General features: G+C 55.5%; 1 protein-coding gene across 1 annotated transcript; it reads left to right on the forward strand.

The window, feature by feature from the left end:
- Nucleotides 1-1357: 1357 nt before the first annotated feature.
- Nucleotides 1358-10744, forward strand: GRHPR (glyoxylate and hydroxypyruvate reductase). Its single transcript, XM_059925106.1, has 9 exons — nt 1358-1486; nt 3214-3344; nt 3745-3817; nt 4377-4493; nt 5588-5676; nt 6801-6905; nt 7681-7816; nt 9096-9226; nt 10406-10744. The coding sequence occupies exons 1-9, from the start codon at nt 1404-1406 to the stop codon at nt 10525-10527; spliced, it is 987 nt and encodes a 328-aa protein (XP_059781089.1). The 5' UTR covers nt 1358-1403; the 3' UTR covers nt 10528-10744.
- The last annotated feature ends 395 nt before the right edge of the window (nt 10745-11139 follow it).

Genomic DNA, 11139 nt, shown 5'->3' on the forward strand with positions numbered 1-11139 from the left:
TGGGTACGATCCCCTGTCCAATAAACCACTGATGTCTTCGTCACTGTCTCCAGGCTCTTTCTTGGGTCTCGAGGCTGGACAACTACAAGGCTTGCAGGCCTGCAGGGTGCAGCCCAACATACCTGCTGTTTTAAGTACTATATATAGTCATCCTCTCAACAAGCTGTGAGGGCGGTATCACTATTATCCTCATTTTACAGATGAGAAAACTGAGGCATGCAGAAGTTTAACAACTTGTCCTTAGTGGGTGGCAGAGCTGTGATTTAAACCCAGGCAGTCTGGCTCCTGAGCCTGAACTCCTCAACTCTTTCCTTCATGGCCTTGGTGCTTGGTAAATACCTAACATGGCCCGGGGCCCATGCAAATGTTGCTTGCTTAATAATCACAACAACCCTTAAAGGTAAGTGCTAACAACCCCATCTTGTAGCTGAAGAAACTGAGGCTTAGGAAGAGGATGTGAACCAACCAAGATCACACAGCTTGTAAGTGGTAGAGCTGGGATTCAGACCCAGTCCACCTGATTGCAAACCCGGGGTCTGACCATGACCCCATGACCCCACATGTCTCCAGCATCTTGGCCCTGGCCCTATGCATGACCTGCCTCCAGCCAGTCAGCAAGTGTTCAGCAAACTGGGTGGCCCACAACCAATTAAACTCCCTCTCACAACTGTGGGCTTCCTATGGGGAACTGCACCAAGTATTAAAGAGGTCATTCTGGGATTCAGACCGCCCTCATCCAGGCTCCTATGTATGCACAATAGGCCAGGCTCAGAGCTCAGTCTGTGTGACCAAATACCCCTGCCTGGAACAGTGTGACCATGATGGAACAGACCTAGAGAAGATGGTCAATGCACTCAGGCCCTGGGAATGGGGATGGTCCTTGACTGCAGCCCCCTCCCCCAGCGCAGTAGGCACCTTTATAGGCATCCACACGCATTCACACAGGACTCTCCCCTGGATGCCCCTTTACCCAACGCAACCCCCAAGTCACGCCTGCCGGTCCTGATGCTCTGGGGCAGTGGGTACTCAGAGGTAGGCCCTGCGGGCCAAGGGTACGAGCCTGGCACCAGCCCCAGAACCGGGTACGAGCCTGGCACCAGCCCCAGAACCAGTCTCAGTTTCATTAAGGCTTGATCTCACACACACACACACACACACACACACACACACAGGCACAAGGCGTACGCGCGGAGCCCCAGTTACCCCTCACACAGACACACCGTCACTGCTACTCGCTCACAGCACAGCTGCAACCCCACACGCCCCAACTCTGCCCCCGCCCCCGGCGCCAGCCCGCACCCCCGCCCCTCCTGCTCCGGGCCCGGCCCTCCCGAGGCCCCACCCCCTTCCCGGCCTGCTTCCGCCCGCGGGGTCCGGCCCAGTATCCGGCGGCTGCTAGGTGAATGAGACCTGTGCGACTCATGAAGGTGTTTGTGACGCGCAGGATCCCCCCCGAGGGCAGCGCCGCGCTCGCCCGGGCCGCAGAGTAAGAGCCCGGCGCCCCCGCACCGCTCCGCGCGCCGAGTCCCCGCCCTCCGGGCGCGAGTTCTGCGGGTGGCGTTGCGGGAAGGGGCTGCAGAGCCCCAGGCGCCGCTCCGGGACCTCGGGCACCCAGTACGCGGGCTGACTCAGCGTCTCCGGGTGGGTCGGGGTAGGCCTCCCGAGGTCCAGTTAGTTATTTTTGGTGGGGCGGACGGGGCGGTCCGTGGCGTCAGAGAGATCCGGGATCCTGCGCTTGGGCCTTGGCCGAACTTTCCAACCTGTGCCTGGCCAGGACGGTCTTGGAGTTTGGGGAAGCTTAGAGAAAGTTCTCTGGGGCCCAGCTTTCTCCAGGCCTGTTTCAGTGACGCTGGGACCCGCAGCTCCCCTGGCCCTTGCAGTGTGGGTGGGGGAAAGGGCTGGAGCCCTCCCTAGTCATGGCCCTGGGGAGAGGGGAGACGGCCCATGACACAAGGTACAGGCTGTTAATCTTTTATCCTCTGTGGTCACTTGGCCAGGTCAGGGACCTTGGCAGTCACTGGATTACCTGGTCCCTTTGGACAGTTGGCAGGGGGCCTCTGGTAGCATTTCTTAAATTGAACCCTGCAAGTCAGCCTTGCCAGGTGCTTCATATACGTGAACTCTTAATCCTTCAGTACTGTGAAGTCGGTACTGTAATTCCCACTTTACAGAGAAAACTGGGAGAGGTTAAGTACCTTCCCTAATGACCATGTGTGTGGCACAGCTGGGATGTGAACTTTGCTCTGTCTGCTGCAGTCTGAGCCCTGCATTATGCAGGTTTGCACCACCCATATCAGGCAGGGAGAAGGTGGAACCCAGCCTCAGAGACCAGTGCCAGGGGAAAATGAGATTTGTTCATTTCATTCAATGCAATAAAACCTTTGCTGAGGACTTGCCATGTACCAAGCATTGAGAGGGGAAGAGGGGAGGGCAAAAACAACAAGGGCACCAATGGCAGCAGCTCACACTGCTATAGCGCTGTGCCACCGTCAAAGGAGGGTGAAAAGAAGCCTGTGCCTGGGGCTTAGGCGTGGAGGTGCCGCGGCGGGGAATTCTGGGAAGTGCCAGCAGCTCTGTGTCTTGCGCATGTAGATGCTCCGTACGTGTTGGCTGCACAGAATTAAATGTCAAGGGCTGGGAGGTTGGGCAGCACCACGGGGAAACATGCCCCGTGCCCACCAGCCACCATGGAAGTGCCCCCTGAAACTCCTCCATGTTGAACTGCTTTGATCTTGTCCAAGTACAAAGTCAAGAACAAAAGAGTTTTTCATTTCACGGACTCAGAGGATGTGCAACTGGACAGGGAAATCAAGCCCCATGTGATGCCGGGACCCCCCACTGGCCTTCCCAACAATAGGCAGCCCAGGCCCGGGAGCTCACATACTTGTGAGGCCTCCTGTAGGGGTAAGAAAGCGCTTCCTTGTGTTGAGCTGAGAGCCATCCCCGTGACTTTCTCCTTTCACTTTAGGCCCCTTTCAGTCCTTGTCAGAGAGCTGTGCTCTGTGACAGTCCTTCACCCTCAGGACAGTTCTGAGGCCACCCACACCTGACCTTGACTCATCTCAGCCAGCCGCAGGCAGCTTGAGGCCAGAGCAAGCAGAAGACAATGTTTCCCACTCTGAGAGGGGTCTGCAGGGGGCTGGAGGGGCTTTGGGGGCCTGGGGGCACCTGCGGGGCTCCCGCACTTCTGAGCAGTCTTTCCTTTGCCTTCAGCTGTGAGGTGGAGCAGTGGGATTCCGATGAGCCCATCCCCAGCAAGGACCTGGAACGGGGCGTGGCCGGGGCCCATGGCCTGCTCTGCCTCCTCTCTGACCGCATAGACAAGAAGCTCCTGGACGCCGCAGGTGTGTGCACTGGGCAGGCCCGGGGAGGGTTCCAAGGGTGTCTTGGCCCTGGTGGACATATCAGCCTGCTGCTGCTGGTTCCTGAGCAGGTCTTCAGTGACCTCTCTGAGCTCTGAGGGCATTCACTGCGGACCTAGGCCAGAGGGAGCAGTTGTGTGCAGTTCCATCTGGCACACACTTTGCCCCTCTCTCCTGGCGGTGAGTCCCCAGAGGGAGGCCTTAGGAGGGCAAAGACCGTGGTGTGGAGGAGAGCCAGGGCCCGGGGCCCTCGTCCAGCTCTGCTCAGCCTTGCGTTATGACCTCGAGCAGGGCCCTGCCTTTTCTGGACCCGTCTGTAGTATGCAGGAGGGCCTTGAATCCCATGAGGAAAGATACAAACAATGCTTTTTCTGCCCAGCAGGAGCCAATCTCAAAGTCATCAGTACAATGTCCGTGGGTGTCGACCACTTGGCTTTGGATGAAATCAAGAAGCGGTAAATGCAGCTTGGGCTCTGGAAGCAGGGCCTGGAGTGAGGGGTGACTGCCAGAGAGGGAAAAAGAGGAGCTGAGTATTTATTTTTTTCTTCATATTCTTTGACCATTCAGTGAAAACGTAAGGTAGCTGATGATAAAATCTGCTCATGTGTGCACACATCAGTTAAGGTAAGGCCGAGCAGTCAGAAGCAGTGGGTAACAATGTCCAGGTGACACCCTTTCACATTCATTCCTTTTTTTTGACCCCCCCACAACAAGCCCTTCAAGTAGAAAAGGCAAGTATTATTATTTCTCTCTTTAGATGAGGAAGTTCAGAAAAGTTAAGTAGTTACTGGCTCCAGACTTTGGACCCCGATCTTCCATCTTATATCCTTCTCAAAATGGGAGATAATCAAGATGGGAATGAGGGCTGGCCATTTCTGAGTGCTCACTTACAGCTCTGAGCTTCCCGACAGGCAGCGCAAAGAGGGAACAAAGCTGCATCACGGGAATGTCCCAGCAGTAGAAATTGGTGAAGGTGCTTGAGGCCAGTGTTACCGCCAGATCTTTGATTCGTAGTGGGATCCGTGTGGGCTACACCCCAGATGTCCTGACGGACGCCACGGCCGAACTCGCTGTCTCCCTGCTGCTCACCACCTGTCGCCGGTTGCCTGAGGCCATCGAGGAGGTGAAGAAGTGAGTGAACACTTGGCAGGGAAGTCGACTCTGCTCAGCAGCTAGTACTTGAGCACCCAGTGTCACCCTGGACCAGAGGTGATCCTGTCCCCGGCTGTGCCCCAGCTAATGAGGGGGGACAGACTCAGGCACGATACTAAAATGCACAGCAGAGCTGAAATGAACAGGGCGAGAAGGGCAGTTGTGGGGAAGGCTGCATGGAAGTGGTAGCCGGTGGGCATCCTCTTGAGCCCTTAGAGGGCCCTGTCCCCCATCATGTGGGAATCCAAAAGGCTCTGGAAACGGAAGGTGGTTTCATTTCGCTGCAGATAACACCAACGTGCTTGATAAGGGTGCCACCCTAGATGCTGTTGAGGGTGTTAATGTAGAATACAGCATATGCACCTTACCACCTTCCTAAAATCTGAAAATTTAAAAATTCTGGCCTGAGGGTTTCAGATCGGAGATGTGGGTCTGTACATCCAGAGTTGGGAAAGGTACTCCAGGTGCGGGAACTGGCTTGAGCAAAGGCCAGGAGGCGTGCAGATGCAGGCTCTCAGAGAATGTGTACTGGGAGAGGGGGTTTGAGGCGGGGATGTGGCAGGGACAGAGGCTGCATGGGGCTGACTAGACACGGTGCCGAATGTCCCTCTCACCCTTCTGTCGAGGGAGTTGGTCCCTTCATTGGAGGTGACTCAAGACAGGCTCTATTCCCCTGTTCACCCAAGGCAACAGGGGTGGGCCTGTGGCTTCCCTGGAGCACTGAGAATACTGGTTTTGGAATCCTACATCCTGGGTTTGCAATCTGCTGCTCTGCCCTGGCTGTGTGACCTCACACAGATTGCCCTTTCTTATCTCAGTTTTCCCGTCTGCAAAATGGGAGGAGAACCTGTAAGGCCCCTTCCAGCCTTCGGATTCTGTGTCCCCAGTGGCTTTAAAGGAAGAGTCAGTCACGCTGCTTATCGGCAGCACCCAGTGGCTGTAGGGGTAACGCATGTTCCTCTCAATCCTTGACTGGAGGGCTGGGCCTATCCCTTGGACCACGGGGTCTGCGCAGTGGCCCTCATCTTTGCCCGAGACCAGGGCCTCTAACCCGTCCCTCTCTCTCCCTGCAGCGGCGGCTGGACCTCGTGGAAGCCCCTGTGGATGTGTGGCTACGGCCTCACGCAGAGCACCGTTGGCATCATCGGGCTGGGGCGCATAGGTGAGGCTCCCGTCTACCCAGATTGGCACCCTGGCTCTCATGTCTTGGTTTGAGTCTCTGGCACCCCGTGTCCGGATGCTGACAATCCTTTGGAAAGAGTCGCCGTACCTGGGCGCAGTAGGGATATCTCTAGCGAGAAGACACAGCATCGTAAAACACAGGCCAAAAAATAAAATAAGGAGTTCCTTAAGAACTCACTAGGTGATAGAAGCAAGTTGTAAGAGTCAGGGTTCTTTATGATTATAGCTGCATACAGGACAGATGAAAGCGATGATGGCTGCAGGGTCGGAACTTTTAGGAGGGGTTTACTGTGGGAGAGCCCATGCTGCCCCAGGCCTGGGTTCTGGAAGGCATCTGACTCCTAAAGCCTTAATTCAGGAACCAGAGGGTCCAGCGGACAGAGCTTACCTGTGATTCTGAGGCGGGGAAGAGCTACTTTTCTTCCAGTGGCCCCCAGCGCTGGAGAAGCCTGGCATAGGCCGGTGGCTCTCTGGCACCCTGCCTGGTGCAGAGGTGAGGGTGAGGACGGGTGGGGTGCATAAATTGTCCGGCCAGCCAGCAGCCCTGCCTCCCACACTAGAGGGCTGCTTGGAGGGAGCCAGCAGCTTTGGGACATGCTCTGCCTCTGAAAATCCAGCTGCCCAAGCCTGTCCCGGCAGCAGTGTGTGTGCAAAGGGTCAGGGTCGGGGTGAGTCGGCAGTTGGGCAGTGCCACCAGAAGGTCGGGTGGGGTCTGTGGGTGCAGCACCAGAAGCAGAGGGTCCAGAAGGAGGAAGGAGACCATGTGCTCAGACCTCTGCTGGGCTGCCGGGTCCAGTGCTCAGGGAAGGCTAGCAGATGGCCCTCAAGATGGCCAGCACCATGTGAGGACAGCACAAGTCAGTCACAGCCACCCAAGAGCTGTGGTGCTGCCTTCAGATCCCTGAAGGACTATCACAGGGACCCCTGAGGGCAGTGTGGGCTGGCAGGGGGCTGGGTACAGTGTGGCAGGAGTGGTTAATGTTGGGAAGGACCTCCCCACCCCCCCCCTTCCCCCAGGGGCTCCCGTTCCCTGGAGCTGCTGGGCGCTGCCCTGCCCTCTTGAGGGACTGGGAACAAGCGCTGACTCTGACTCCTTGCCTCCAGGCCAGGCCATTGCTCGGTGTCTGAAACCATTCGGTGTCCAGAGACTGCTTTACACAGGGCGCCAGCCCAGGCCTCAGGAAGCAGAGGAGTTCCAGGCAGAGTTTGGTAAGTAAAACCTCGATTTCCACAGGAACCCCACCTGTGCTCGGCTGGATGGTTCTCCGTGTTTGCTGTAACGGCAGCACTTCGGGGCAGAATGCAGGAGCTCCACGGTGTCTGTGGGGTGCCTTAGGTGTTGTCTGACCTCCCTGCCCCTGCACGCAGAGGCCCATTCAGGGAGCAAAGGGACTCACCCAGGCCACACAGTGAGTACCCTCAGTGCCAGAGGGACTCCAGGTCTCCTGTCTTGCAGGGTCTTTTATCACCATTGTTCACGTACAAACAGAGCAGCAGGGATGGTGACACATATAAGGAATTGCTGGGAACTTTCACGCAAAGTTTCCTTAATAAACTGGTGAGCGCTTACCCACCAGCCTTGTGTCCGGGTGGATCCAGCTCCCTGGCAGGCGCACAGTGTGGTGAGCGGAGGGCAGGCTGGATTTCAGCCACTCCACCCCCTTGGCACATTGGGCCTTGAAGGTGGTGAAAGCCAGAGTGGCCCAGATCCTATCGTGTGACCTTGAATAAGCTCCTGCCCCTCTCTGGCCTCAGTTTCCCCACCTTTAGAGCAGGGGGCTGGCTGAATGATATAACACACCAGGATCCCATGAGTGTCTGTTGACTTTGTGCAGTTATTAGAGTTCTCCAGGTAGAGACAAGGCCTTCAGGAAGCATCTTGGGAGTTTCCATTATGGGCGGAGGGAGGAACGGTCAAGGTTCCCACCCTCTTGCTGTCCCTAACCTGGGACACAGCACCTGATGGAGCCCTGCCCTCCCCCAGTGTCCACCCACCAGCTGGCCGCTGAGTCTGATTTCATCGTCGTGGCCTGCTCCTTAACGCCTGCAACCAGGGGGCTCTGCAACAAGGACTTCTTCCAGCAGATGAAGAAAACGGCCGTGTTTGTCAACATCAGCAGGTATCCTGCGTCACCAGGCAAGCCTAGAGAGGGGCTGTCCCTGCTGCTGTGACCTGAGGTTTTTCTTCCCCATGGGCTGTCAGTGAGACTCAGGCTGAGCTTACTGCCCTCCATAAACCAATCAATCAAACAACTCAGAAATACAGTAAAGGCCCAGAGCACGTCCCAGGTGCTCAGAGCAGGGCCTGGCCTGTCTGGTTCCCAGCAGTACCCTTGGCCTTGCTCAGGAAGTGAAGGCACCGTGGCAGCAAGTTACCAGGTAACCCTGTACCTCTAACCACAAAGGGGTGGCCTTAATGTTCTTACAGCCCTTTGGAGGCCGACCTTCATGGTGCTGAGCCTGGGTCTGTCTGTGTGAGTCAATGACAGCTTGAACCCTCATGCTCCTGGGCAGACAGACCCAAAACCCAGGTTGTCTTGGGTCCTCAAAATGTCCCCAGGATGCCTTTAGGCCACTGAGCATGTTATGGGGGCAGACCTTCCCTCTCTGCCACTCCAACCCCTTCTTAGCTAGTGCCCTTTGAACCCACTTAAATCAATTTGGAGGCAAAGATGGGCAATGGGAGGGGACTCCAAGGGCTCACCCACCCCAGAGGTGCCTGTAGTTACGTTTAGCTGCAAAGGGGGTGCCTTTGGGATGGAGTGAACATGCAGGAACACAGGGCTCGCGCTGATACCAACAGTGTCGTTGCTTCCGTCACATACCCAGTACTTCAGGGCACTGGGTTATTTATTGCTGCACGAGTATCATTGGAGTGCACAATGTGAAGTCTCTAGCAAACCAGTTCTCTACTTCAGTGGTTCATTGATGGGAAGGATGTCTGCTCACTTGGATGGATGTAGTTGGGTGTATCCTCAGGTCTCTGCCTGCAGTTGGGCAGGTGCCTCACACTTGCTGCAGTGCTTGTCAGCCAGTGGTCGGGAGCCCAACACACATGCAGGCTCTGGGTCCCGCTCATGCAGTGGTGCGTGTAAGTAAGCTTTGATCCTCCTAGCACTCCTGGGAGTTAGGTAGTATTCTCCCTATCATACAGAGGAGGACCCTGAGGCACAGAGAATTTGGGACACTTGCCCAAGGTCACACAGCTCGAAACTGGCAGGCTGGGGTTCTCTGTATTACTGTACAAACTACAAATAAGTATACTATAAGGCTTACGGCTTTGAAAGTTAGTGCCAAGTGCCAGGTTGATGGGAAAATTCATTCTCTGGGTGGTTCTGCCCTAAAGGCAACCTGGGTAGAGGGAGCTTTGGGGCACCCACATCACACTGTCATTCTCAGGGGAGAAGTGGTGGACCAGGACGACCTGTACCAGGCCCTGGCCAGTGGTCAGATTGCAGCTGCTGGACTGGACGTGACGACCCCAGAACCACTGCCTACAAACCACCCTCTCCTGACCCTGAAGAACTGCGGTAAGAACTGCGCTTTGCCAGCAACACTTCACCCAGCCCGGGTTCCTTCCCGCCACGGCTTGTGAAGCCAGCTTGCAGTTCTCCCAACACTCGGGTTAAGCACTGTGCCCCCAGAGACACAAGCCACAGCCGCCAGAGGTGGGAGTCGCAGCTCCAAACGCCCTTTCTCAGGCTAAGTTTTAACAGTCATACCCTTTTCCCTGTCCCCTAGCCCCCGGGGAGGTAGATGCGTCTAGCATCTCAACCCCTGTGACACCTTAGTGCAGTGGTTCTCAAACTTTTATGTTCATCAGTCACTGGAGGGACTGATCAAACACACGGTGCCAGGCCCCCCCCGTGCTTCTGCCTCAGGGATGAGGCCTGAGAATGTGCTTCTAATGTCTGCCACGCTGCTGCTGCCCCTTGGCCCGGGGAGCACTGTGAGAACCACTTACTTAGCATTCCTCTTTAGCCTCCTCAGTTACCGTTAGCAATTCTTTATATTACGGTCTCTCTGTTCAGCTAGCGGGTGTGGTTTCTGCCTCCAGACTAATATATAACCGGGTGGAAGGGCCTCAGGTTGTCTGGGCCAGTCCCTGTCCTTTACTTACATTCTGGAAGGGAAAACCAAAGAGAAGGGCCGTAGCTGCCTTCCCCACAGTGAATGCTCCCATTATTGCAGCCCTTGGAAGCTCTACCATCCCCGCCCCCGCCCCCGTCTGAGAGGAACATTGGCTGTGATGGCCAGGCTGTTGCCCAGAGCTGGGAAAACTTCCATCCCCCCAAGCCCTGGGCCTTTAGCTCGGTGCCCTGGGTACTGCTTTCGAAAGGCACGCTTTAGGGACGAGTGACCTCACTTGCTCTGCAGTGGGGCCAGAGGGAGCTGCGCTGTCCAGCCTTTCATCTAGTTATTTCGGGAGATCAGAAGCCCAGGGCGTCACCTGGTTTCACCATCTGATATCTGAAGGGCTGCGTCTAGACAGGCTCCAAGACTCCTCCTAGCCCTGAAATTCTTGTGTTCAGGATACGTAATTCTTGTCACCCTTGCGTCTGGGTTTCGGTAGCCCTGGGGGAATGGAGTGCTTAGTGAGAGGAGAGAAGGCAAATCTTTTTATTGGCACATCCTAGCCATGAAAAAAGGGTCCGAGTTAAGGCTCTTAAACCACCCTCCTCATTTCCCTTTCTTCCTCTCCTTTCCAGTGATCCTGCCCCACATTGGCAGTGCCACCCATAGAACCCGAAACACCATGTCCTTGTTGGCAGCTAACAATTTGCTGGCTGGCCTGAGAGGGGAGCCGATGCCCAGTGAACTCAAGCTGTAGCCACACGGGAGACACTGAGGCTAGGAGGCGAATGGCCCCGGGATTCTGTCAGATGCGCCCAGGCTTGATTGGACCCACAGGATGGGAGCCAAAGGAAAAAGTGATGTGTACTGATTCTGTGGAGGGAAGACTGGTGCTAATGGATGTGGTCCCACTTTTTTGTGGTTGGAAGCATCTGAGTCCAAAGTGTGTAATTCTATTAAATAATTCTCTGAGAGACCGTCTGGGCATGTAACTGGGAGAAGCTGACGACAAGAGCATCTGCTTACATTTTCTAAATCAGGGTCTCTAGTGACCGCAGGTTCTGCTTCCCACCCCCATCCCCACGCATTTTAATTATTAGAGCCTGTCCAAACCACCTTACCCCTCCCTCATCCTCTCTAAAATGCCTTCAAGTGTCCCTCACTGAGGACAGGACAACCACAGCCCAGTGGTGACCGCAGCAATTGGACCTGCTCCCTAGACCATCGGACAAATTAAACACACATGGCAAAAAGAACTAGGTAAGGTCACAATACTCATTTTTTGGTCAAGACTAATCAAGGTAGGTGGGTTTCTTAATTTTTATTTTAAAATTAGTTTCAGCACCTTCATATTTTGTCCCTCGTGTCC

This window comes from Balaenoptera ricei, chromosome 6, assembly GCF_028023285.1.
Source record: "Balaenoptera ricei isolate mBalRic1 chromosome 6, mBalRic1.hap2, whole genome shotgun sequence".
NCBI classification, from domain to species: Eukaryota; Metazoa; Chordata; class Mammalia; order Artiodactyla; family Balaenopteridae; genus Balaenoptera; species Balaenoptera ricei.

Excerpts from the sequence above, each read along its gene's own strand:
- GRHPR (XM_059925106.1), top strand. The coding sequence starts at position 1,404 with ATGAGACCTGTGCGACTCATGAAGGTGTTTGTGACGCGCAGGATCCCC. Across the intron at positions 5,677-6,800 it reads CATCGGGCTGGGGCGCATAG|GCCAGGCCATTGCTCGGTGT; the intron begins GTGAGGCTCCCG and ends CCTTGCCTCCAG. Across the intron at positions 6,906-7,680 it reads GGAGTTCCAGGCAGAGTTTG|TGTCCACCCACCAGCTGGCC; the intron begins GTAAGTAAAACC and ends GCCCTCCCCCAG.